The sequence below is a fragment of the Volvox carteri genome (assembly GCF_000143455.1).
Source record: "Volvox carteri f. nagariensis unplaced genomic scaffold VOLCAscaffold_17, whole genome shotgun sequence".
Taxonomy (NCBI): domain Eukaryota; kingdom Viridiplantae; phylum Chlorophyta; class Chlorophyceae; order Chlamydomonadales; family Volvocaceae; genus Volvox; species Volvox carteri.
In genome coordinates, this window is record NW_003307560.1 from 1,496,637 (window position 1) to 1,520,395 (window position 23,759).

General features: G+C 57.5%; 4 protein-coding genes across 4 annotated transcripts in view; 3 read left to right on the forward strand and 1 right to left on the reverse strand.

Moving 5' to 3' along the window:
* The window catches only part of VOLCADRAFT_90603 (uncharacterized protein), a gene marked incomplete at both ends in the record, with an annotated part of 3,844 nt that extends 3,550 nt beyond the window's left edge, over positions 1-294 (forward strand). The window contains one exon of the mRNA XM_002950058.1: positions 91-294. Within this exon, the coding sequence (XP_002950104.1) occupies positions 91-294 (204 nt within the window). The remainder of the gene's footprint in view (positions 1-90) is intronic.
* A 2,559-nt stretch (positions 295-2,853) lies between these two features.
* On the reverse strand, positions 2,854-7,801 carry VOLCADRAFT_43298 (uncharacterized protein; the record flags this gene model as incomplete). The annotated part of the gene is made up of 8 exons (XM_002950172.1): positions 2,854-2,963; positions 3,422-3,542; positions 4,271-4,349; positions 5,002-5,054; positions 5,603-5,670; positions 6,360-6,479; positions 6,964-7,080; positions 7,660-7,801. Coding segments are annotated over 8 exons (810 nt in total), but the record flags the coding sequence as incomplete, so codon positions are not given.
* Positions 7,802-8,750: 949 nt separating this feature from the next.
* Positions 8,751-15,015, forward strand: VOLCADRAFT_90605 (uncharacterized protein; the record flags this gene model as incomplete). The annotated part of the gene is made up of 9 exons (XM_002950059.1): positions 8,751-8,798; positions 9,253-9,288; positions 9,589-9,849; positions 10,350-10,517; positions 11,033-11,620; positions 11,957-12,132; positions 12,741-12,843; positions 13,432-13,489; positions 14,441-15,015. The coding sequence occupies 9 exons, from the start codon at positions 8,751-8,753 to the stop codon at positions 15,013-15,015; spliced, it is 2,013 nt and encodes a 670-aa protein (XP_002950105.1).
* Positions 15,016-15,483: 468 nt separating this feature from the next.
* VOLCADRAFT_90606 (uncharacterized protein) lies at positions 15,484-21,657 on the forward strand (the record flags this gene model as incomplete). The annotated part of the gene is made up of 9 exons (XM_002950060.1): positions 15,484-15,564; positions 15,701-15,709; positions 17,126-17,182; positions 17,281-17,403; positions 17,845-18,113; positions 18,594-18,947; positions 19,281-19,409; positions 20,148-20,460; positions 20,953-21,657. The coding sequence occupies 9 exons, from the start codon at positions 15,484-15,486 to the stop codon at positions 21,655-21,657; spliced, it is 2,040 nt and encodes a 679-aa protein (XP_002950106.1).
* Between the last annotated feature and the right edge of the window lie 2,102 nt (positions 21,658-23,759).

A 23,759-nucleotide genomic window follows, 5' to 3' on the forward strand; every position in this document is an offset into this window, starting at 1 on the left:
GGGGAGGGGAGGGGAGGGGGCCACCAGGAGGAACTTATCATCCGCATCCGCAAATCCCGCTGTTGCCACGTACCTTGCGGATGTGCACAGGGTGCCGCCAATATCATCGCCAAGGAGCCGGCCATGCTTGCCGTACTGGCGTACGGCGCCGCGGAGCTGCGCGGCTCCGGCGTGGCGGATGACGTGGGCGAGGTTGGCGCCGCGTACGAGTTCTACACCGTGGATTGGCTGCAGCGGCAGCTGAAGGAGGTGCAGCCAGCTCGGGTCACCAGCTTCGCAGCCCTGGACTCTTAGGTAGCACCGTCCCGCGCATCGCATCATCATCATCATCATCATCCCGTAGCACAGCTCGGAATGCGAATGAAACTGCCGCTGCCCTGCGGCTTTGGCTGCGGCATATGCGTTACGTGAGGTGGTGTGGCTGGCGGCTAGGTGTGGGCGTGTGTGCTGTTGTTTGTCTTGGGTCCCGCTGCAGCACGTCGTTGCGTTACGTTTATGATATATGCTGAAGCTCTCATATACTCTCAGCTCGGCACGCTACGACCTCGTTATAGAGGTGGTGTGTAGTCCCGGGAGTCCACCCTTCCCGGAGGAGGAGGAGGAGGGAGAGGGGAAGGAGGAGGAGGTTTTAAGGGAGGAGGAGGAGGAGAGGGAGGCGGAGGAAGGAGGGGGAGGAGGTCCCCTGTCTGCCCGCCCTATAGAACAGTCAGCCGGCAGGGAGCCAATGCGGGTGTGTGTGTGGGGGGGGGGGCGACAGAGGTGCTGGTGGTGCTGGCGCCAGTGCGCAGTGAGGGCTGCATGGGCAGTAAAACCCTAAAGGAACGTTTCCACCAATACTTCCCCAAACAACGGCACAGCATAGCTGTACAATGCTTCCGCCTTCTCCCCCCCCTCCCGCCCTCCGCCTCAGCATATGTTCGGGTTTAGGCAAGTATGCCAAAATCTCCAAATTGTAGCTAAACGCAGGTATATAATCGCAGAGGTCGATTATCAACACGTATCTGCCCAGCTCGCAGCCTGGCATGAACCGTCCAGGGGTGAATTGCGTATTAGGCCCGGCTGGTCCTCAACACCTAAGAGGACCCCCGCGCTTCGTACTCTGTTTATGGGTGTGATTCGCGGACTTTGCTGGCTTTGATGACGCATGACAGAGCATGTGACTGCAGCGACGGGGAATGCGATTGTTACAGTGGACCCCGAACGGGTGGAGTGCAGCGCCCCTGCAGCGACAGGGGGAACAGTGAGACAAGTAAGGACGTCATGGATACGGCCGCCGACCTGCGCTTTCACCAAAGGCCCTCAGAGGAACCTGCAATTCCGTCTCACATACAGCTGCTTGCAGTTGTTGAGATGTTGCTCTCGGTGTTGCTCCTTTGCAGCTGTTCAGATCCCATAATGCTTCATTTTTTAAGGCGCCGAAATTGCTTTTTTGATGGAGACCTTCCATTCCGAAATTTTGTGTAGGTGGCCGATGTGGCGTTTCGGGCAGGTGTGGCTTCAACAGACGTTTACTTTGATAGTCGAGTCTGTTGGCAGCGTCTGCTCCGTTGTTCGGGTTGTTGTTGTTGTTGTTCCTGTCGCTCGGTCAAACTCCCCCACGGCATAAATTGTAAAGGTCAATATCAAATATAAAAGGTCAAACGGATAAAATATTGCGGGCCAGCGCAAGCCTGCCCCGGACCGCCAAGCACACCAAGCCCGGACTTCCAAGTCTAACCTCTCCCTCTCATAGGTTTAGCTTAAGCATGGAATAACTTGCCTTCTAAATCCGCTACTCTCTCCATTTTATTTCCCCCCCCCCAAAGGAGCAGCCCGCTCACCCAAATCGTGCAGCGGACATGCAGCCTACACGCGGACATGCACCGACACGCGCACACGCACACTGAAATTGTTGACGCAGCCTCAACCTCCCCCTCCGCCGCCGCTGCCTCTCCTTTTCCCCCCCCCGGGAAAACCTTGCTATCGCCGCTTGTTTGTGACACTAGCAATACATGTAAAAAAAATCTCAAGCTCACCGACACCGTGCAACACACTACACCTCTCTCTCCGCACACACACACACACGCACCGCAAATTCTACCCTCGTCTGGCAAAATGATTAGCGCAGAGGCTCTCTCCGCGCGTGCGTGCTCATTCGCCCGCCAAGACACCGTTATGGGGCCCCGGAGGACTGCCCGCCCGCCCCACCCTTGCTCTAAAGCCAGATTGCGAATTTGTCCCCGCTTTACACCCAAAAAGCACGCGTGGCCAAAACACACTTCCCCCTCCTCCTTCCTCCTGAAGCGCTTGGCCCTCACCTTTGAAGGCTCCCTCTCCCTCTCCCTCAATTCTTCCTCTCCCGCTCCTTCTCCTGGCATTCCACTCCACACCACATAGGGGACTGATTAGCCCCCTCCGTCCGCTCCAAAACCCAAACACCTCCCACACAACGCCCCACCCCGCCACATAATATCCGCAAAACCTCCGGCCCACTTTTCGCTTATGTACATTAAGCCCCAGCAGGATTCAGTCAGCAAGAAAATAAAAAACGTGGTCGCGAAAAGAAGTCAAAAGGGATGTGGGAATAGCGTGCATGCGGCCGAAGCCCTGTGTGTGTTTGCGCGGGAGACATGGACGACGAGTGAGAACAGGGGTGGGATGTGAGAACAGGACCATTCAAATGGCACTGCCGCCGCCGCCGTAGCCGCCGTCCTCCTCGTCGTATTCTCGCCGTCGGCTTCATCGGGCTGGCGCGGCGGTCTGTTGCACTTCTAATGCCGCCATTGCGACGCTGACGGCGGTGGCGGCGGCCGCGCTGGCACGTGCAGCAGTAGCTGCGTCGGCGTCGGCGTCAGCGGCGGTCTGCGGCTCGTTGTCTAGACGGCGCAGCAAGTACATCACCTCGACGTCCTTGGTCAACGGCATCACAATGTCCTCGTACACACGCGCCACCAGCTCCGGTGAAACCTTCAAGCGGGGCCCCGCTGCTCACAAGTGCCGGGAGGAGCGTGTCGTGTCGGGAAGGGGAGGAGCGTGTCGAGAAGGGGAACCAAGAGAAGGTAGGGCAGGGAAGGCAGGGTAGCGGAATCAAAGGGGATATGCCGTACATGTCATTTTGTCACAGGGCCACCGCCGACTGGAGGGTGGGAGGCGGGGCGGGGCGGAAGGGAGGTGTGTAACACAAGGTAAGGAGCGGAAGTGCCGCTTCTTATGTGCCTGCCAGGGAAGCCAGAATCTCAAAAAGTTTAACTATTTTTAAAAACAAATATTAGTTTTTATCAGCAATTACTTAGTCAAGTCGGTTATCGGACGTTTGCAGCCCCCCCCAGCTCCCCGCCTCAACAGCAAATTAAGGGAGGGGGGAGCTGGGGGAGGGGGAAATGATCGCGGAGGAGGAGGAAGGAGATCTTTATGGCTGTGGGAGATCTTTCCCCCTTCCCACCTTCCGCGTCCCCGCCCCCGCCGTTAGATCCCCCGGCCGGCGGCAGCGCCCCATTCTCCGTGATGTCCAGACCGAAGGTGGCGGCCTTCCGCCGTACACGTTCCACCACGCGGCGCTCCACCTCCCTGGAACACATCATACACACATACATACATATATGGCGGCTGGCAGAGGTTAAGGCCTGACTTCTGCTCCCGGCCGACCCGGGTTCAAATCCGCCTGCCGGCTCCTCGGGTGTTTGAGGAGTGTTGAAATGGGAGGTGGCCCCCCATCATATGGACGATGTAGGACGTGATAAAATCAACTTGCGAGCTGACCAGGAACTAAGTTGAGGCGCCGTTGATCCGCTAGATTTGGTTGGATGCTGGTGGTGAGTTGCCGAACCCAACGAATACATTCTGAAGTCGGATGGGGTGACGGATTAGGGTGCCCCTCTAGCAGGGGAGAGCAGGGACTGCCCCGGGAAAGGGGCCGCTGGCGAAATTAACCACCCTGTAACAACATATACACATCCACCCTGTAACAACATACATACATACGTACATATGAATATATCCTCTCAGCTCACTTTCCCCCGCTGCTGAGTTCATCCCAACAGAATTCCCAGTTCTACACACATAAGCGGAACGGGTGAACTGGCGGCAAGGAGTCCCACTGCACTACACAGGCAGACGGGGGGAGCCCCCGAGGAAGCATGTGCAAGTGTAAAGGCACGCAAAACACGACACACAACTATCCGATAATCCGTTGGAAGCTCAAGTTGTGTATCTGTGTCTCTCGTGTTGTTGTTCTCCCGGTAAGCCTGCCAAGACACGGCCGTACTGCCACCCCGCACTGGGGGCCCCACACCCGCCTGTCCGTCAGGAGCTCCATAATGCCGTCCGCATCCCCCGCACGGATGAGCGCGCCGTACTCCTCGGGTTTGGAGCTGAGCGGGGGCAGAACGCATGGAGGAGCGAGGGCGGGGTGGAGCGGGGTGGGGGAACAGGGGGGGGAGGACGAACCACAAACGAGTGAAGCTGCTGCCAGGGCAAGAGTGTACCAGACGTAGAACTGACCGAAGGGCGTCCGTGAAGACGGCGACCTCGCGAACAGGGGGGGGGGTAATAATCCTCCGTTATAATACACAGCACTATCAAAAGACGGGAAATCCACTGCCGGCTGACGTCCATCAAAGATGTGGGGAGGAGGAGCTGCTACTGCTCCCCCCTTGGTGAACTTCATTGATCTAGTACTGCCACCCAAACAGCTGTTTGTTGGAACTGTTGGCTGCCCCACCCCCACCCCCAGAGGTCATGTGTGACGTAGAGCCGTCCTCAGCGCGATGGGAATGATGTCCCTCGGAGCTGTTGTTGCGTGTGTCGTGCAAGGTTGTATATTGCTGCTGCTGCTGCCGAAGAAATGTCGTACTAGTAAAAGTCGTAACATCGTGAAAAGGAGTTGTGTAAACCCCGATCATCATCCAGGACTAAAACTTGCCCCCACTCCCACCACACGGCCGCACCCCTCTTCCCTCCGCAAGCCCCCCCTTCGCCTTCGCCTTCCCCTCCCAAACCCCAACACACACAACCCCCACTTACAGAAATTTTGCTTCTGCTACAAATTTGCCGAAGTGTATCCGTTTGGACAGCGCCTGGCGGGGTTGTCATCCAGTCGGGGGGTGTCGTGAGCACAGCGACCCGCCCACGTGTGCGTGTATTGCAACAGTGTTGATGATGCTGATGTTGATGCTGATGTTGATGCTGATGATGTTGGTGATAATGGTGATGACGATGCTGATGATGGTGGTGGTTAGGTGTCCGGGCAGCAGGCTGGTGGGCGCCTGAGCGGTGCGGCTCCACGCGGGGGGGAGGGGCTCGCCCCGCACCACCCGCCGCGGTGCCGCTGTGTCGCGCTTGCGCCATTCCGCAACACGTGTGTTTCCAGAGCTACAATCCGGCTGCTCCCCTCCTCCCCACCCCACCCCGCCAAAGGGTGGCGGGGCGGGGGCACTGCTCCACTACCCAATATATCTTTTGTCTCCCTCCTCCTGTCTTTTCGTAGTGCCTTTTCCCATATCACAGCTTTTGTACACATACACATACACATACACAGCACGTTCCGGGGTACACGGATTTCCCTCCCCCCCGCCACCCTCCTCCCCTCCACAACCCCCCCCAACACACACACACATGAGCACACCTGCAAGCACGTGACGTCCAAGGTGGCCGAGCTGCCGTAGTTGAAGTCATCCCCCGGCGCTGTAAGGCCTGGCGGGTCGGCATGTCGTGCATCGTGGGAAACTCATTGTACGGACACACTTGGATAAATTCATCATGGGGAATATACGGCATGTACGGGATAATGATGACATATGTCAGGCACATGAGTCTCGTAAAAGGGAAGTACTTCGGTTTCATGTATGCATCATGAACGCAAAGCGGCCGGTCAGCGTGTTGTGCGATTATGATGGTGGGTGTCCGGGGAAACCGCGAGCGGCTACTGCCGCCGCCATTGCTGCTACTGTTGCCGCTACTGCCGCTGCCGCCAGCCCTGCTCGCGCCGTTGCTGCTGCCGCTGCTACCCCTACTGCCGCTACTGCCGCTGCTAACCCTACTGCCGCTACTGTTGCCGCTGCTGTGTAGAGAAAACATAAAAAGAAACAAGGGCCCAATCCATGGATGCATCCTTGGCAGCCGTGATGATATGTAGCACCCATTGTGGTGCGTCGTCGTCGTCATGTGTGTACAGCTGCGTGCAGCAGTGGTGATGGCTGCTCCACGGGGGGTGTAGCTCCCCCTCCCCCCTTTACACACGCCCAACACCAATACTCGCCGGCTGACAGCCGCTACCTTCCCGCCGCCGCAACGAAACAAAAGTACCCACACACACGCACCCCATCCGTACACACACACAGCCAGTAAAACCCTCAACCCGCAAACCCTCTCCCACGGCCCACCCGGCAATATGTCGTCCACGTAGATTCTTAGAATCCGGTCATTAATGTTGATCACGTCCGCACAGGAATGCAGTACGGAGGGGTAGGTGATGGGCGGGAGCACCAAGGGCGGCAACTCATCTAGGGAGTTGGGAAGTTGACAGTTGGGGGTTAGGGAATGGGCAGTTAGAGGTTGGCAATGAGGTGAGTGAGTACAGGCGTAGTATAAGTGTCAACAGGCGACAACATCACAAATGGCGCCACAGTAGATCGTCATGGTCGTGGCCCTCCTGTCCTAGAATTGGTGTTGTACGACATGTGACTGTGACATTGCGCCTGATTAGGTCAGAGCACCGAGACACTGTTGGATGTTGCACACCTGTCTGTCTGTCTGTCTGTCTGCCTAGTGAGGACACCTCACCTCATTAGGCGGGCAGACAGGGAAGCTGTCGCCAGGGGCCGCTGGGGCGGTCCTTCCCGCCAACGGCCCGCCGCCACCTTCCACATCTTCCCTCCCCCAAAATACACGTCCGCGCACACATACATACATATATAAATACATACATGTATGTATATATACATACATGTACACACACCGAGGGCAAAGCCAGGCTGCTCTCCGAACCTGGGAAAAACGCATGTTCATCTGGCGACGTGTACCGCCGTACACTGCCGTGCAGCTGCTCGGTCTCCCGCAACACGTACTCAAGAAGCGAGTAACGCCGCCCGCAGCGGTCAAACCCTTCGGAACGGGACGGGACGGTAATGGGACGAGCGAACGGAAAAGGAAATGGACAACAGAGGTGAGGTGGTTCAGTTGGTTGAACTTAGTTGGTGGAAACAGCTGCAGCGGAGCGGTCTCATCGATGGGTCGCTTGTTTGAGTCGGCCTGGGGAGAAATGATGTGGCGTTATTTGTTTGATCGAAAGTGGTCAAAGATGTTCAGTTCTGTCACCCGAAATCTCACTGAGATCCCAAATAGGTGCTAGGTCAATGTAAAGAAAGGTCGGGTAGGGTAGGGTAGAGTAGGGTAGAGTAGGGTGGGGTAGGGTAGAGTAGGGTGGGGTAGGGTAGGGTGGGGTAGGAATATGGGTGCACGAAGGAGTAGGGGCTTGGCGCGGGGCTTTAGTGCTGGTGGGATCTCCCAGTGAGGGCTTTAGGGTTGCCGTGTTGGGGAGGGTTCCCTCCTACACCTAAGCTTTAAAAGAGCAGCAGGCACAGCGGGGACGCGCTTCCGCAGGGGCCCCAACAGTCACATGGGTCACCACACAAGGGTCACGGCTTCTGGTAGGCGGCTAGCTTCTCGTAGGTCGTCGCTTACCCGGCACAGGTATGGCGTCCGGTGTGTAGACTGGCAAGTTTCTGGCAAACTGTGCACGCTCGATAAAGCTGAAAATGATTGTGTCTTCCTGCCGGATGAGCGAGCTCCGTATGTTTGCCAGCGATAACGCTGAACTCATATCGCGCGCGTTTGCCGCTGCTGAAGCTAGGATGGGGATCTGCAACAAGGCGGTGATGGAAGTGGGATTCGGCACTTGTGAGCACGAAGGCTCTGCATTACCCGACGAACAGATTCTAGTCAGCCATGGCTGTCTTGCCGTTGGCAATCAAGCGCATGGATGAAGCGCAAAAATGGGGAGAGTACCTAGACCGCAGACCTTTTTCGTAGAAGAACGACGCCGTCGAGCTTTACTTTGCTCACTGGGTGCCCAACCACCGCGCCACAAGTTTCTCTGGAATGTTTGCATCATGCTTTGCAGAGCATCGAACCACTTTAGCGACCTGGCAAACGACCTGACAAGCAAACCTCCAAGCAATTAAATGCTAGCTAAATACCCTATGAAAAGCAAATATATGGTACCTATGGCACGCTACGTCTTGCAGCAAAAAAAATTCTTCACAATACAACGCAGCGCATCAATGCGTTTGACCCTCGATTTATGGCAACTATGAAATCTAATACGCCACGCCAGCAGTGATTGGCCTCAACCATTGTAGCGACACAAGCAAATTCGATGTTGTCTGCAAAATATAAGGCCCGTTGGCGAAAAGAGGGTATGCCCTTCTGCACCCAGTTAGATGCACCCGACCGAGTCTTTAGAGTCCTGAGAATTCACTTATCATCCCTTTAACCAAGCAGCTCCCATTCCGTTGCGTCCAAGCATACCAGCTTTCCGTACATTAACGGTAAATTCAGTTGACTGAAGGCCTGACGTGGCAGAATCCTTACTCTTACCCATGTAACGCCTGCATTGTAGTTTATTATCTGTGATGCGCGATCCATTACATGTGCACTGAATATAAGGGTCACGCCGAGCACCCTACCGCCTCCTAAACAAACTATTATCTTAAGCGTAACGGTCGTCAAAAAGCAATGGCGACAACGAGCAGCCTACAAGTGCAAGAGAAAATATGTCGTTACAGAAAGAATTGCAGGGCGCTTTCTCTGGGGTCCAATCGGTATGTTCGGGCCTGGGTCCCCCGGACTGGCTTTCAAGCCTGCTTAGCGTCTGAAGCTGCTCATGGTCCACTCAATGTATGCCATGTAAGTCCAGTTAAATAATTGTGTGGTATCTTGTCTTGACTAAGTTTCCTTACATCATATGTCGTTAAGTGTTCCACTTAGCTGCATTTCAACTGACCCATATGATCCATGAGTGCTTTGAACCTTACAATTCGGACTTTACCAATCTAAACTGGGGTTGCACCTAGTAAGCGACTCTGTGAGTCCTAACAAACACGATGCGCGCTGTAGCTGACTCGGCAAATCGCCGGCATGCGTCAGCACAGCGAAACAAAACGTTGCAGTCCCGTTCCATCCACCAAACAAAATCTTACGCATCTGCTCTTCGGCACGCCCCACATCTCAATCGACCTATCCGCTTTCGGTCGTCCCACCCAAATCTTCTTTCAGACCTCTGATATCTCTCCCGCACTCACATACCACCCGGTGCGCTATCACCCTCGCCTTTCCAGACAGGCCCCTCCCACCCCTCCCCAACCGCGCTCCTCCTACACAATTCTATTTCACCAACTCTCTGTTGCTCCGCTGTAACTCTTTAAGTCACAAGTTCCTCATAAGTGCGAGGCCCGTATATAAGCTATAAAAGCCGGAGGGGGGCCATGGATGGATGCGACCCTAAAACCATCTAACCCCCCAAGGTGCATGAAGCCGTAACGTAGCGCAACCGGCCCCACCCCCCACCCCCCACCCCCCGCTCCCCGTTCCTCAACGCCTACGGTCATGCAGACCTGCGGAACAACGAAACGCACCGCCGCCGATCGTGGCAACGGCGGCGGCGGGGGCTGCGGCCGAGCGCCGCTGCACCACCTCGCCCGCCGCCGCCGCCTGCCCACCTGCACCGCTGCCGCCGCTGCCGGCGTCTCTTCCGGCTCCATCGACAGCGACTGGAAGTGGCACGAGCCTATTTTGGACGGCTCCTTGTCCGGCTCCGACCGAGCGGTGCTGGCGCTGGCGCGAGCCGCCGCCGCCCTGGCGGATAAGAGCCTGGTAGGATGAAGCTCCTCCACGCACACATACAGACTGACTGACAGATGCACATACAAGCATATGTACATACGCATATATACATATACATAGACACACGTATACACATACACACATCGACACACGTACACGCACTTCCTATTGAGCGCCCCCAACCACTTTGCGTACGCTCCAAACACAACACAGTTTGTGGGTCCGCTCTTGGCAACAGCAGCAACAGCAGCAAGACGATACATCCATCCGCACGCCTGTCTGTCTGTCTGTCTGTCTGCCTGTGTCTATGTTATTCTGCCACCCTGTTAAGCGATACCTCTTATCATACCTAAAGACCTAAACCCCCCCCCGGGTGTTACCCCCCCCCGCGGGGGGGCCCCACCTGCATGTGTGCTCGTAACCTCACCGTTTGTCGGTTGCATGTACGGGGTACGACATGTGGCTCCTGGCACGACATCATGCTGTGTGTGTATGCATGTTTGTCTGTATGGGTTATACCCATACACCAGGCACACCAGGCTGCCACAGCTCACGGTCTGGCCGTAGTGACGAGCTCGGACGAGTGCGTGGGGCCGCTGCTGCCGCCCTTCGGCTCCACCCTGGAAGATGACGGCGAGGAGGGGGATGGCATGGCGCCGCCGCCACCGCCTTCCGCCAGAGAGGCCGTACGGCGGGAGGTACGGCGGGGGATGTACGAAAGATATGGATAATGATGGGGGGGGAGGTAGGGAGGTCTACGGGGAGAGGTAACATACCATCATGTCGAAGTTTATCAACAATTACTGAACACAGCAAAGACTGGTAGGGGCTGTTGTGGGGATTAGGGGCGGATGTATTGGTCGGGGGGGAAAGAACCAAAGGGACCGAGTGTACGTGAGTGTACGGCAAACGACCCACAGGACGTGTGTGGTAACCCGGGGATGTAACCGAGGGGTGAGAGAAAGCACTACCGGCCTGCTGTACATGTGTACGGCATCGGAGGGATGCTACACCTCACATCTCGCACAGCCTCCGTGCTCCTTCCCCCTCTCCCTCTCCCCCCAACCCCCCACATACCCGTACAGCTTTTCGCTGCTCGTTGCCGCTTTGCCTTCCCTGGTCATCGTTGGTCGTCACTCGTTGATGGCTGTGTATTTGACTTTCGCGTCACATGGTTTCCCCTCCCTACCTCGTCACCCCCTGGACCCGACAGGTCGGGGGTGGCGGCGGCGGCAAGATGACCTCCGGGATGGCGGGCGCCGCCAGCTCCTGGCTAAGTACGGTATTCCCTTCCTCCGCTGGTGCCGCCGCTGCCGCCGCGGCCTCTGGGATTGTACGAGGGTCCAGGACTGCCCCGGCTGGGGCAGCGGAAGCAGCTACGACGGCTCGGTCATCGCCGTCGGTGTCACCAGCGTCACAAACGATGGCGGCGGGGGCGGTGGCGGCGGCGGGGACGCGGCGTGTTGCGCCGCCGCCGGATGTACAGCTCCGGAACCTGGCGCTGGTGGTCGCGGAGGGCGGCGGCGGCGATGAGGACGAGGGCGAGGACGACGACGTACGGCAGGCATTTGCAAACCTTACCTCCGGTGGTGCGATCGGCGGGCGCGGCGGTGGAGAGGGAGCGGGGGGGATGATGGGGGCGGCGGCGGCGGCGCTGACTCGCGTTGCGCGGGCGGCTGCTGCGTCGGCGGCGGACGTGCCGTCGGCGGCGCCGATTGGCCGAGCGGCGGCGGGCGCCGCCAGCGCTGCGGCGCATGCGGCTCATGCGGCTGTGGCTACGGCAGTGAAGGCTACTGCCCAGGTGATTCTCGTACCCCTCCTTTTGTCCTCTCCTACTCGCCTTGTACTCCACCCCACTCTACCCCCAAAACAATTTTTATTCAATTTTTTTCTTGATTTCTTCTTGATTTTTCCTTGTTTTTTTCTTGATTTGCAATTAATTTTTAATTGTTGCATGGTGGTGAGGGTAGTGTGGTTGCCGGAACGGAGCGCCATGCAAGGCCAGCAAGGTAGGGTTCACACAAGTCGAGGACATAGACAGACATGGGGAACAACAGCTAACTGGTCGACACACTGTTCATCCCACCCCACCTCACCCCCACCCGCCCTGCTCCCGCCCTGCTCACTCGGGCCGCAGATGCTTCCCAGCTACGGGGAGCCCACCTCTAGCTGGCTAGTGGCGGACGACACGGCGGGCGGCGTGCGTTACATCGTCATTGCGGCCGGCCCCGACTTGCGCCGCCGCACGCCGCGCGAGCTGACGACTGACCTGGTCAGCTTCGAGACGTACAACCTTGGCGCCAAAGTCAACAAGTGGGTTCTGTGTCGATGGCGAAGGATATTTAAATTTTTTTAAATCTGTTTGAATTTATATATATATATATATAAATTCTTCTTATAAAACTTTTAAATGGTGGACAACCAATTTCGCAGATTCTGTTTTGTTTCATCTCGCTGGGAAACACTTAGCAGCGATTTCGGATAACGCGAGATTCCGTGGATTTTCCCGTGGGGGCTCTTAGCTATTCGCGGCAGGGGAGGACAATGCCGCCCTCTCCTCGACAGATCAGAGGCAGAGGCCTAAAGAGGCCAAAATATCTAGATGGCCCGTTCGAGGTCTCTCTTGTCCACTCCCTACATATATAAACAAGGCCGCCAAGTAGGGCGAACTGAAGCCCCCAATTGTACACCTGTGGGTTCATTAACGAACTGAGAGCCGCGAGAAGGAATAGCCCCCGTGAATGTGCCGTGTGTCTGTGTGTCTGTCTGTATGGATGATGACCTGTTTCCCCGGCAATTAAGGGAAAGGGGACCCTACCACAGGGTAGGCTGCAGTAGTACGGAGCTCGTTCCGTCTCGAAATGCCGAAGTTACCCGGAGGGGAATGCCGAATGCTCCCCATCCCCACTACTACCGCGCAGGCGACTGTACGGCGAGGCGTCTGCACTGTACGGCCGATTCATGCCGTTGGTTATGGACTACTTGGAGGCCGTACCGCACGGCAATATTTGCTTCGGGGGACAGGTGAGCCGTGTGTGTGTGTTTTGGGGGAAGGGGGAGGTTTTTGCGAGAGCTGCCTGACCTGGGCTGGGTACGGCAGGGTACGGCAACCATGTAAGTTTGCCAGAAGACATTGTTGTTCGAACAGCCCAACTGGTCTTGAACGAAGGTTGTTGCTGCTGCTGCTGCTGTTGCTGCTGCATTTGTTTTATTGCTCAACACTGATCTACTCCAGTCCACATCATCAGGCGGTAGTTGTGTTGGTTAAGGCCAGAGCTTGGATCCTGTTGGTTGACATTCTCGTGACTGGATCCACGTGATGAGCGCGAGGTCATACCTTTCCGTACATACACACACATACCCGTCCTTACAAGTGTCTTCCACACTGGACCGAACCCCCAACCGACCTCCTAACCAACCCCCAACCAATTCCTCCCCACTACCTCCCAACCCAATATTCCAATTCCCAACCCAACCTCCCTCCGTACAGGGTGTGGGTGGCGCCCTGGCAGTGCTGCTACAGCTCATGTGCACGCATCGGGGCCTCCGTTTCGCCCGACTACTGCCGGCAGTGGCGGTTGACGCCCCTGCGGTGCTGGCCCAGGTGCCCAGGGAGCAGCGGCGGTTGTGGGGGCCCGCAGGCCGGGAGCAGCAGCGGCCGCTATCGCAGGTACGGCGGTTTGCGGTTGGCAGTTGGGAGTTGGCAGTTGAGATTTGGCTGCGGATTTTGGTATGTCTCTGGAGGGACCCTTGCAAGAGCGTTCGCCCGGGGCGTAACAGAAAGTTTTGTGGGGAACCCCTCCCCCACGCCCCAACCCCGCGGGGGGGAGTTAGTGGGTGTTAGGGGGGTAGGACGAAACACACGGGAATGCGGCAGATACCAGATGTAGGGGTTAGGGGGGTAGGGGCTCCGCTCCCACTCCCACTCCCACTCCCACTCCCACTCCCACTCCCACTCCCACTCCCACTCCCACTCCCACTCCCACTCCCACTCCCACTCCCACTCCCACTCCCACTCCCACTCCCACTCCCACTCCCACTCCCACTCCCACTCCCACTCCCACTCCCACTCCCACTCCCACTCCCACGCCCACTCCCACGCCCACGCCCACGCCCACGCCCACGCCCACGCCCACGCCCACTCCCACGCCCACTCCCACGCCCACTCCCACGCCCACTCCCACGCCCACTCCCACGCCCACTCCCACGCCCACTCCCACGCCCACTCCCACGCCCACTCACACGCCCACTCACACGCCCACTCACACGCCCACTCACACGCCCACTCACACGCCCACTCACACGCCCACTCACACGCCCACTCACACGCCCACTCACACGCCCACTCACACGCACACGCACACGCACACGCACACGCACACGCACACGCACACGCACACGCACACTCCCATTTCCTTGACGCAACAGGACTCCGTCGAGGACGTGTTAGAGGACCTCATGCAGAGGTCAGTGCTGGAGGAGTTGGGCCTGCCACAGGATGCCGTGCGCAACCTGGTGCTCCCGCCGCCACCGACGGCGCCGTCGACGCGCCCGCCGGCATCCCCACCACGACCGTCCCTGCTGTCGCCGCTTCCGCTTCTATCCGCCTGGCACGGTGCAGGACAACAGCAGCCCCAGCAGCAATCGGACCCCGTGAGGACGTCTACAGGGCCGATGCTGGTCCTGGGGACAGCGGCGGCGGCGGTGGGAGATGGCGGAAACGGCGGCGGCGGCGCCGTGACGGCTAGCCCGGCATGTCCGCAGGTCTTCCGACTTGTAGGCAAGGTCGTGCACGTCGAGACGATAGGCAGCTGGCGCAACAAGGCGGCGTTGACTCCAGCGACGGCGCCGACGGCGCTGGCTGTGGATGCGGTTCTGGAGACCGACGGCGGCAGCGGAGAGCTGACGGTAGCGGCGGCGGCGGCGGCACCCTCTGCCGGAGGCAGCAGCGGTGGTGGTTTCGGAGCCGCCCACAAGCGCCTAGACGTGGCCATGGTGGGCAGCATCGCCACCGCCGCCGCCTCCGCCGCGGCGTCGGCGGCGGTCGACCGACTACGTCACGTCAGCACCAGCGCTTTCCGTACGGTGGCGGCGGCGGATAAGAGCGGCCGCATGGTTGCTGCCGCTGCCGCGCCACTGGCGGCCATGGCGGCTGCGGCGGAGGATGAGGAAGATTCCGATGTGTACGGTGTCTAAGTAACCCCGGAATTCTAGGTCCTGGAACCGCGGTTGGATCCTCCTGGATTTCACTCCGTATTTGACGATGCTTAACTTTAGATGGGAAGGGCTGAAGAAGGAGAATCAGCAACCGTGCTGTCGGTGTTGTGGTAAAAATGAATAAAACAAACCCTGCGGTCGTAGCTTCGCGCGCGCTTCAGTGAAACGGCCCGTTTGATGCCAACCTGAAGAAGGGGAACTATACGACGATAACGATGATAATGATGATGACGATGATTGCAACGATAACGATGATAAAATATGATAATGATGATCATCATCATGATGATGATGATGGTGATGATGATCATGATGATGATGCCGACCAGCTGCCGTACGAGTCACCAGAGCAATGACGCAACCGGAGGGGGAGGGGGGGAAAATGGCTCGCGGCAATTACGAGGAGGAAGGCGGTGTGGAGAGATGAGGGTGTTGACGGTAATTAATATGGACCATGCCGATATGTGCCCTTGTATGGGGTTCCCGGTGTTGATGCTGCTGCTGAGGGTGCTGATGATGCTGATGACGGTGATGGTGGTTTATTAAACTGTGAATGTGTGTGCCGCTGTATGTTGGGGATTGTGGTATGAGCTAACAATTGCAAGGCGGAAAGCCGCCCAGGGCTCTCTTGGCCGCACGACAAGCCATCCTGACATGCCTGCAGGTGAACAAGGTAAAACTGTGTGGCAGGTGCAGTTCGTGATGCCGCAGAGAGAAGTTCGGGTTTTTCAGGAACAGACATGCATGTCGTGATAGGGTTAAGAGGCGGCAGGCACATGTGTTCAGAATCTGGGACGACAGTACCTATCGATGAGAGGCGCAAGGCGGATATTTTTGCACGTTCTTCTATCATAACTGTGATAAGATCGCGTTTCGGTGCTGTCGAGTTCGTACAATAAAAAAAGGCGGCAATTTAGTGCCATGGACTTCGGCGATGTGGGAGGCACGATTCAGGGGTTGATACGCGTCGGAGCGCGGCAACATGATGTACTGGTGATTATAACTTGTGATTTTCTTTTGCGTGGGTAAAGTATTCGCATGCTTGCTGCAGCTTTCATAGAGGGCTTCCCTTCTGAGCGGGCGATTGGAGGGTATATAGCAGCTAACACGGCAACGATGGCGTGATAAAGGATCCGCCAGATACACGGTTGGGTTCCGGAGCCAGTGGACATGTAAATCAAGTTTGCAATGGCATAGCCATATCCCTTATTTCCTGGGGCCGGTATATAATGGCCCTGTAACGTTGCAGGTCGTTGCTTTTGTTGTCGCGTCTTCCAAACTGATCTAGCTGTACACCCGCTCGTCGATAATCAAGTCATGTCCCCCCGTACGAAGTCTTTTTGGTGTTTAGCTCTGTAACTTACAAACTGCCGTGAATCGCCAGCTTGTTATCTATGCGCAGATACGTTTCCAGTTTACGGTATGAGTGAAGCGAACCAATAAGCCATGGCGACCCTAGCGGAGGCTGGTCCAAATAGCACGCGACACATGCGGGCTAAGCCGCCTCCTATAGATTTGAATGTAATTTCATCGGGTGCTGGTTCCACACCAAACCGTATTCAGTTCTGGACCGCTGCCCAGCAACGTGTTGCTCCCGAATCAGCCCTCAGTGGCCCTGGTTCGCCAGCTACACTCCACGAAGGTGGCCTCAGCCCGGGGATAAACTTAAGCCCCCTTGTTGGCGAGGCCCCAGTTGGGGGAGGATGGGCTGGCCTACCTGCCCACATTTTGGAGCTTATCTTCGCCGAACTCCGTGATAGCCAGGGTCGCTGGCCCTCAAGAAAGGTATCTAATCATTAGTCGACAGTAGCGGGCCTGGACAAGCTTCCTGCATAGGTGGCGCGGGCCGCGTCTGCGTCCTTTAGCTGCGTCAGCCGTTGCGGAGTCAACAAGCTTCGAATGTACACAGCAATCCGCCTGTTAGAAACCAAGCAACTTACCATTGGAGGCATTCTGGCAGCACGGTGTAGCGCGTGGTACACCTTGAATTTCCTGTCGGTTTTATGACGTGTTTCAGCTTTAAAATGTTATCAACAGTGGAGATTAGCCTGAAAATTCCCTGCATTACACAGCTGTCATGGTCCTGCAGGCAGCGTTTCTGCTGTTTGCAAATGTCGAGAAACTCCAGAGGGTTTGGTGGGCCATGGTGCGAAGCCCCCCAACGCATGGACGCGCACATCCCTTTCTCTACACATAAGCATTGTAGTGGAAACACTTACGCTCTACCCAACTGCGACCGTGCAGGTTTTATTCAGCGTCTGCGGCGTCTGCAAGCTTTGGCGCCGTGTCGGTCACACGCTCTTCTTTTCAAATGTCTGGCAGCACCACTCAGACGTGATCGTGCACCCCTCCCAGCTCTTCACTCTGGTAAGCGACCCCGGCGGGCACTAAATCTCTTAACCCCCCACCCGCATACTTGCACACAGCGTTTTCCTCCGTTTTCCCCCTCACCTCCCCCTTTCCCCCCTTCCCACGCGTTTATCCCAAGCGGTCTGAGCGAAATCCCCGAGGGCCCCTGGCTCTCAACTCCTTTCATCACGTAAAAAGATGCCTGTGATAGCGTTTCTGTGGTAGTGGCGCAACGCTCCCCTGTCTCCACACGAAACGATTTTGCATCCCACGAACAATTAGGACGCCCGTAGCCGCAGCCGCAGCCGCAGCTGCGGAAAAAAGGTAGGGAAAGGGATGAATGTATGTGAAGGCCTTCCCCGCCATTTCCCCCCATCTTCATTTACATACGCCTTCTTTAAATTCTCGAAATCTACCTCACTTCTTGTCGTTCCTTTCCGTGTTTCTGACCGCTTTCAGAGCCCGCACCCGCTGCGTCTGCACACGAGCGACCACCTGCTACGCTGCTTCGTGCACCGGACGCCGTGCCCAGCCTCCGGCCTGTCGCCGCGCTTTGGCCGCCTCTGGCGCTTCGCCGCGTACCTGGGCTCAGACTACCGCGGCCTGCGCTGCGATCTGGGTCAGTCGCCGTCTGGACGGGGGCTATCTGGTGGCGGCGGCGGCGGCGGCGGGGGACTTCCCGCTGGCGCCACCCCGCAGCTGTTGATGCTGGCGCAGCAAACGGGCAGGTAGGCGATCTGGGTCAACGGAGCCGCGGTCGGGGGGGGGGTTCAGGAGGGGGGGAGCAGGTTTGCTGGTCGGGCCCCCGGGGGGACCTGCGTGGCGGACCTGGATTTTGGTGGGAGGTGCCATCACGCTGGGCTGGGCCTGGGGTTTGTATTGATTGTTGGTGTTGGGGGGATGTTGCAGGGCGTGTGGTGTGTATTGCAGGCCAGGGGAAATTGCAGGGCAAGGAAGGGTGGATTTCGCAAACAGGATTAACCGTGTATAAAGGTTTTGTGTATGCATGCATGTATGTATGTATACATGTGCATGTGTTGTAACCCTCTAAAGAGGCCTTAAGTTTGTTACCTTAACTGTCGTACGTAAATCTGTGCGGCCTTGGTATGCGCACCGAGGGCGGCAGCACCAATCTTCCAATCTTCCCACCCGCACTACTAAGCCCGCGTCGCACTTCCCGCCCTTCCATCCGCTCTCTACACTCTCAGGCGGTCGTACGAGCTGTTGCTAAGTCCCTCAACCCCAGGGCCTAGCCCCTGTCCTAGCCCTGGGAGCTGGGGGCCCCCGGCGGCAGCCGCCTTCACGTCGATTGGCTGGCGATCACCGCAACCAGATGGCGGTGGTGGTGCTTGTGGAGGTGGAGGTGATTTAGGAGATCATGGCTGGCGCCCCACGCAGCGAAGTGGTAGCAGTAGCTACGGTTTCGGCAAGGGGAGCAATTGCGGCGGTGGCGGCGCGGGCGGTGGGGGTGGAGGCCGACGTGGCGGTTCTCGGGACAGCGGTGTTGTGGCGGTTCTTCGGAGCAACATCCGCTGCAGCCACTACGAGCTCGTGCCGGAAGCGTGAGTCTGTCTGTCTGTCTGTCGGTGTGTGAATGGATGTGTGTGGGCGTGTGTCGGTGTGTGCGTTTTGTGCTGGTGCTGGTGTTGTTGTACTTTCCCTCGGTTGTACATTCCCTCTGCGCGTTTGTTTGTGTGTGCATGTGTGTGTGTGCATGTGTGTGTGTTTTGTCAGCCCCCTTCACCCCCCTCCCCGTGGTGTCCTCCTCCACGTCAGCCGCCCCCGTCCGACGTTCCTTAGGGTCGATTCCCTTCCATTTGATCTTTGTCAAGACCTTTCTCTCCCCTTGATCCCACGCCCTCCCTCCACCCCACCCCCCTGCAACACCCCCTCAGGTCGTGCCCCTGGGCCCGGCGGCTGATCGCCGTCGCGGGGTACATTCCCGGGGGCCAGGGGGGTCCGCCGCCGCCGCTCATCCGGCTGGAGTACCGGCTAAGAGTGCGAGGGATCATGTTGCCTCGGAGGTGTGTCGCCGGGTCATGTGGGGCGTGGGGTCGCGTGTAGGTATGTAGGTATGTGTGTCATACACGTATGTGTATTTGAAGGGAAAACATCGTATAAGACCGATGTTTATGAGTGCGTTTATGGGGAATACGATTTGTATGTGTTTGTATGTTTGTATCTATGCGCATATGGTATGTATGTATGTATGTTTGTATGTATGCATGTATGTATGTATGTATGTATGCATACATATGCAAAGCCAAATGGAAAAAAGTAGTATAACTGTGCCGACATCTCTAGGAAAGTTGGAGCCCGCAAATTGCCATCGGGGCGGGAGTCCAAAACGGATCGACATGCAACTGCGTGCGAACTTAAGTTGCGTCCTCAGCGCGTTGGGAATGATGTCCCCAACGTTGCTGCGTGTGTCGAACAAAGTTGTATTTAGGCTGCTACTGCCGAAGACGTGTCGTACAAGTAGGTAGTAGTAACCACGTAATAGCAGAGGGGGGTTGCGTTTGGAGGTAATGGGGAATCCGAATGTTAGGTGTCTCGTCACGGATAAACAAAAGCTTTCTGTCTGGCGGCTGCGGGGTTTTGGAGCTAGGGGGTCGCAGGGGATTCCCTAGGTTTTTGTACTGCATGTGTATGGCTCCCTGCTAGGATGCCCCCCTATAAACCAAAATATCTCAATATGCCCAATTGCTTGCCTCATCGTGGGGTTCGTTCCCCACAAATCCACACCGCCATCCTGCTTGCAGAATGAAGGTGGAAGTTCCCGTGCCACACAGCCTCCAGCGAGTCGTCCACAATCCATTGTACGACACGCATGAGCCCGTAGCGGACGGCGCTAGCTTGGCGGCTGCAGGCTGGCCAGCGCTTGGTGCTGCGGCCGCCGCCGCCGCCGTCATGGCGCCGCCGCCGCCGGTCCCCCCGGGCGTTGCCGCCGCTGCTGGCGGCGGGAACGTCGCGGCAGCGCAGCCCCCCGCCGGAGGTCTCTTTGGCGGTGCTGGCTTGGTTGTCGAGGGTCAGGAGGGGCTTATGGATAACCTAGAGGACGTTTTGGAGGCCGCGGTGAGTACGGAGTACGAGAGTACAGACTGCCGTACAGCGGCACTAGATGACCCGATGGTGTACTGCGCGAGCGGGGTGCCTGGGGCCCCTGGCTCCTGCTGCAGCGTTTAGCATTAAATATTACCACATCCCGCAGCTCGTAAGCATTTGCGGGGGGGGGAGTACCACATGCAGGTTGTGAGAGTGCCTGGAATGGTGGCAAAACTACTTAGGCGCCGCGCTGCGCGCTCACCTTCAAATGCGTATCATGTAAATAAAGCTTCCGTGCGTTTTCCACGCACGCATATGCATACAGACCCTTATATATAAGGGCACACAACGGTGCTGCGATACCGGAACGCGCTGATTGTCGACCTAATGATGATGATGATGATGATGATGATAGTGGTGGTGGTGGTGGTGGTGGTGTGTTTTGGTTAGTTCACATTTTACATGGTTTTTACTTCGCAATCTGATGCATATGTGCCTGTGGTGCGGTTACGGGTTGTGCAGATGCGCACGGAGCCGCTCCTCTTTGCCAACATGGTGGATGCCGCCGTGGTGCGCCCGGAGGCTGACGACGACGAGGCTGCGCCGGCGGAAGCCGGCGGTGGCGGTGGCGGTGGCGTCAGAGCGCCCAACCTTGCCGGCGCCGCCGCAGCAGGTGGCCGCGTGCTCCGTCGAGTTGGATCCGCCGGGAGCGCCCTGCTGCGGGGTTTCCTGCTGAACCGGCTACAGGCTGGCGGCGGCGCAGCAGGAGCAGCAGCTGGCGGCGGCGGCGTCGAGGGACAGCCTGCCGGCGGCGGCGGCGGTACGGTACAATGGTGGGGCCCTGGATCGCCGGGAAGTCGTCGTGGCGGGGTCGAAGGCGCCGACACAGGCGCCGCCGGCGTTTGTGGCGACGACGGGGGTGTCGGCGGCTGGACGGTGCCGTCGCCGTCGGCAGCGCCTGCCCGTGTCGTGCAGCTTCAGAATAAGGCCCCTCACTGGAACGACGCGCTGATGTGCTGGTGTCTGAACTTCCGAGGGCGCGTCAAAATGGCGTCAGTGAAGAACTTCCAGCTCGTGTGTTCAGCTGACAAGGCGGAGCGCTGCGTGATGCAGTTTGGCAAGGTGGAGGAGGGCATCTACATCCTGGACTTCAACCCCTGCGTGCTGACCGCCGCGCAGGCGTTTGCCGCCGCGCTTTCGACCTTTGAAACCAAGTACCTGTTGTAGGGCTGCACTGCAGGCGGTTGGCTTTTTGGGAATTCGTTTTGAGTCTTGGATGGGATCCTACTAGCTTTTGGACTTTGAATTTCTTCAGAAGCTGTACGAAAAGCGCACCATGGGGGCGGCAGCAGCAGCAGCAAAAGCAGAAACTTGGTGTGAAAAGCAGCGCGGCGGCATGTACAGTATAGAACTGGCGCGGTCTGTGTCATGCATGTGTGTCGCGCGTACAAGGGGGACGGTGGCGAGGCGGTGGAAGCGTGGTGCCGTCAGACGTTGCAGCCACACGTATACACACCAGCAGCAGCAGAGGAAGAGCGTGTTTGTATATATACGACGACGGTATATGATCGCTGCCGTCCATGCAGCTTTCAAAACAAGTGGCAGTGAGTGATGATGGTGGTGGTGGTGGAAAGTAGGGAGGAAGTGGCGGCGGAGTGGCTGGCGACGTAGCTTCTGGGGCCTCGAAAGGGTTGAGGAGAGGAGGAAGTTGTTTGGTTGGCGTCTAGGAGATTTTCCTGTCGCGATTTTCAGCACAGCTGCACGCAACCTTCCAAAGCGGGGTCGGGGATTGGCACATCCCCCCGATGTGGAACTTTGGAGAGGAGAGAGGGTAGAGGGAAGGAGATGGAGTGGTAGTGTGGTGGGAGTCCGGAGCGTCAGGACTCAGGAAGGTGTGTGTGTGTGTGTGTGTGTGTGTGTAGATGCCTGGGTGCGTTAAGGGGGGGGAGGGGGGGGAAGCGGGGAGCAGGTCTGTTGCGAAAGCAGTGGGCGCTCGAGCCTGGAGCTGGTCACCGGGCGGCTGAGGTGCATTTCCTTGGGTTGGGTTGGGTTGGGTTGGGACCGTTTTTTGGGGGTGGGAGGGTGGCCGGTCCATGTGCCTGCTACTGCTACTGCTGCTACTGCTACTGCTACTGCTTGGTGTCCTCACCCGCAAGGGGGGCTCTGGAGAACTGAAGGCTGTGATATTTGTTGGCACACAGGGAACAGGGGCTCTGTGGGGTGAGGGAGGAGGGGAGAGGAAGGAGAGGAAGGGCAATGGGGAAAACACCCTAAGCAGGAAAAGCAAAAAACATGGGGGAGGTCATGGCCGCAGTGCCGTCCTGTTTACCAAAACTGTGTCCCGTGCTTTCTGAGTGTGCATGTGTATGTATGCGTTTTATGTATGTATTCCAGCTTGGAACCGCGCGCGTCTCTGTTTGGATTGTGTGGATTGATGTGCGCTTGGGGTAGGAAAACAACCGCGTGCGCGTTGTTTGTGTGGGATGGAATGCGGGAGGGAAGGAGAGGAGGGTTCGGATGTCCGCTTTGAAGACGCTAGCATCATACCGACCGACATACCAAGCGTCCAGAACCTGTGCATGCGGCCGTCCGTTCAAGTTGCTATCGCTGTTGCTGTTGTTGTTGTTGCCGTCGCTATAAGTTGCACACTGGTACAACACTGATTAGGTTAGGGTAGGAGATTGTGCTGTCCGATGCGCAGAACTTGATCCGATCGCGTTCCAGAGGCGCGCTCAAGTATGTATGTCTGTTTGCTGACGCTAGGAAAGGCCGCGGCATAAGTGTTCGTACATGCACCACCCATCACACACACATATACACATTTACGCACCAGGTCGGGAGGGGGGGAAAGGGGGGTGCATCAGCTCATGCAGGGAGTCGTACACACACCCTACGGGCGCTTCGCCCGGGTGTGACAAACCAGTCGATGATGCATTGCGTTGTGTGCGTGGTGGTGTGCACAAGCATGCAAACAGCACAACCACAATACGATGGTTAATGCCTCTGATTGCACTGACATATCATTAAAAGTACGTTGAGCAGAAAGGCACGGTTGGTCACGCACGACGCACGCAGGGCGTAGACTGGTCGTGTGCGAATGCAGCGCGCTGAAAAACGTATGTTTATCAGCGCCAATTTGGTCTTGTTAGGGTTAATCCGGGCTAAGGCAACGGGTTGGGTGGATGGGCAATGGCGAGGGTGGTTGTAAGCTGCTGCTGCTGCTGCTGCTGCAGCAGCTCTCGTTCTTTAACACCCCCTGGGGTCTTCCGGCCTACGTTCTTCGGTTCACCTAGGAGTGAGAACGGCGGCGAGTTGGGTGGGGCCGGGAA